General features: G+C 45.1%; 1 protein-coding gene across 4 annotated transcripts in view; it reads right to left on the bottom strand.

Moving 5' to 3' along the window:
* Positions 1-1,993, bottom strand: part of ATRIP (ATR interacting protein) — a 25,013-nt gene that overhangs the window by 15,616 nt on the left and 7,404 nt on the right. For all 4 annotated transcript variants that reach the window (XM_012811905.2, XM_023519557.1, XM_023519555.1 and 1 more), the window contains exon 3: positions 782-952. In XM_012811905.2, the coding sequence (XP_012667359.1) occupies positions 782-952 (171 nt within the window). The remainder of the gene's footprint in view (positions 1-781; positions 953-1,993) is intronic.

Below are 1,993 nucleotides of genomic sequence, written 5' to 3'. Positions count from 1 at the left end.
CCAGGCTGGATTCGAACCTACCACCTTAGGTGTATGTGGCTGGCACCTTAGCCACTTGAGCCACAGGCGCTGAGCCACATTTATTTTTTAATTAATTAATCAATTAATTATTTTTTGAGATAAGAGTGTCATTTTGTTGCCCTTGGATAAAGTGCCATGGCGTCATAGCTCACAGCGACCTCATACTCTTGGGCTCAAGCGATTCTCTTCCCTCAGCCTCCTGAGTAGCTAGGACTACAGGAGCTCGCCACAACATCCAGCTATTTTTATTTATTTATTTATTTAGGCAGAGTCTCAAGCTGTCACCTGGGTAAAGTGCCAGCTGGTGTCACAGCTCATAGCAACCTCAAACTCTTGGGCTTAAGCGATTCTCTTGCCTCAGCTCCCAAGTAGCCGGGACTACAGGTGCCTGCCACAATGCCCAGCTATTTTTTGGTTGTAGTTGTCATTGTTGTTTGGCAGGCTGAGGCTGGATTTGAACCCGCCAGCTCCTGTGTATGTGGCTGGTACCCTAGCTGCTGAGCTATAGGAGCCGAGCCACCCTGCTATTTTTAGAGATGGGGTCTTGCTCTTGCTCAGAGTGGTCTTGAATCTGTGAGCTATCAACTGGTCTCAGTCTCCCAGAGTGCTAGGATTACAGGTGTGAGCCATGGCACCCAGCCTTATTTTGAATTTCTGACCTACCAAAAAGGTCCTAATTTAAACCTGTTTCTAGAAATTCTAAGCTAGTGAGCAGGCAAAGCTTATATCCATAACAAACAAAACAAATGTTCTGGCTCACCTTTTTGGAGAACTCTTTTTCTTTGTCACTGAGTGCTTGGGTTTTCTCTTGTTCAAGAAGAAAATGTGATCTTCTCTGTTCCTCTAGAATAGATTCTGTCTGATGCAGTGAGTCCCGTAGAATTTTAATTTCTCCATTCTTAATGAGGACTTCTTCTTCCATTGCCTTCAGCTGTAAATTCCAAATTAAATTTGTGAAAAGTTTGTAAAGGAAAATTACATATGTATTTTGTTTTAATATGTAGCTGAGGATAGAGAAAGCACAGAAAAAATACGCCTTACACACTAATGAATGCTCAAAATATACCTGTACCAATCAAACATCACCATGGTTTGCTGGGCTTGTTCATGGGATAACTTTTTTTTTTTTTTGAGACAGAGCCTCAAGCTATCCTCCTTGGTGGAGTGCTGTTGCATCACAGCTCACAGCAACCTCCAACTCCTGGGCTCAAGCGAGTCTCCTGCCTCAGCCTCCCAAGCAGGCGCCCGCCACAATGCCCGGCTATTTTTTTTTTGGTTGCAGCCATCATTGTTTTGGTGGGCCTGGGCTGGATTCCAACCTGCCACCTTAGGTGTATGTGGTTGGCGCCTTAGCCACTTGAGCCACAGGTGCCGAGCCCATGGGATAACTTATATCCAGTAGGATAGCTTAGAGATACACTTGTCACTTACATATGCAGATTCTTTAAGCGCTAAGAGGCATTTAACAATCTAGGTTACACACTTCACTGAATTCAAAGTCGACATTACATCCCTGCTTTTCTTAGGAACCTGTATATGGTCATATGAAGGATGTCTGCTTTCTTACAAAACTGCTAATGAAAACAGCAACCATTATGATAACATGTTCTTTTTTCAAGAGACAGAGTCTCTTGGGTGGCGCCTGTGGCTCAAAGGAGTAAGGCACCAGCCCCATATACCAGAGGTGGTGGGTTCAAACCCAGCCCTGGCCAAAAAGAGACAAAGTCTCACCTTATTGCCCTCAGTAGAGTACCATGGTATCATAGCTCACAGCAACCTCCAACTCCTGGGCTTAGGTGATTCTCTTGCCTCTGCCTCCTGAGTAGCTGGAACTACAGGTGTACTCCACAGTGCCCGGCTATTTTTTTGTTGCAGTTTGGCTGGGGCTGGGTTCGAACCTGCCACCCTTGGTATATGGAGCCAATGCCCTACCCACTGAGCCACAGGTGCTACCCCTTTTTTTTTTTTTTTT

This window comes from Otolemur garnettii, unplaced genomic scaffold, assembly GCF_000181295.1.
Source record: "Otolemur garnettii isolate 467f Iridium unplaced genomic scaffold, OtoGar3 scaffold00179, whole genome shotgun sequence".
NCBI classification, from domain to species: Eukaryota; Metazoa; Chordata; class Mammalia; order Primates; family Galagidae; genus Otolemur; species Otolemur garnettii.
Note: the sequence above shows the minus strand (reverse complement) of the source record. Positions and strands in the feature narration are given on the sequence as shown.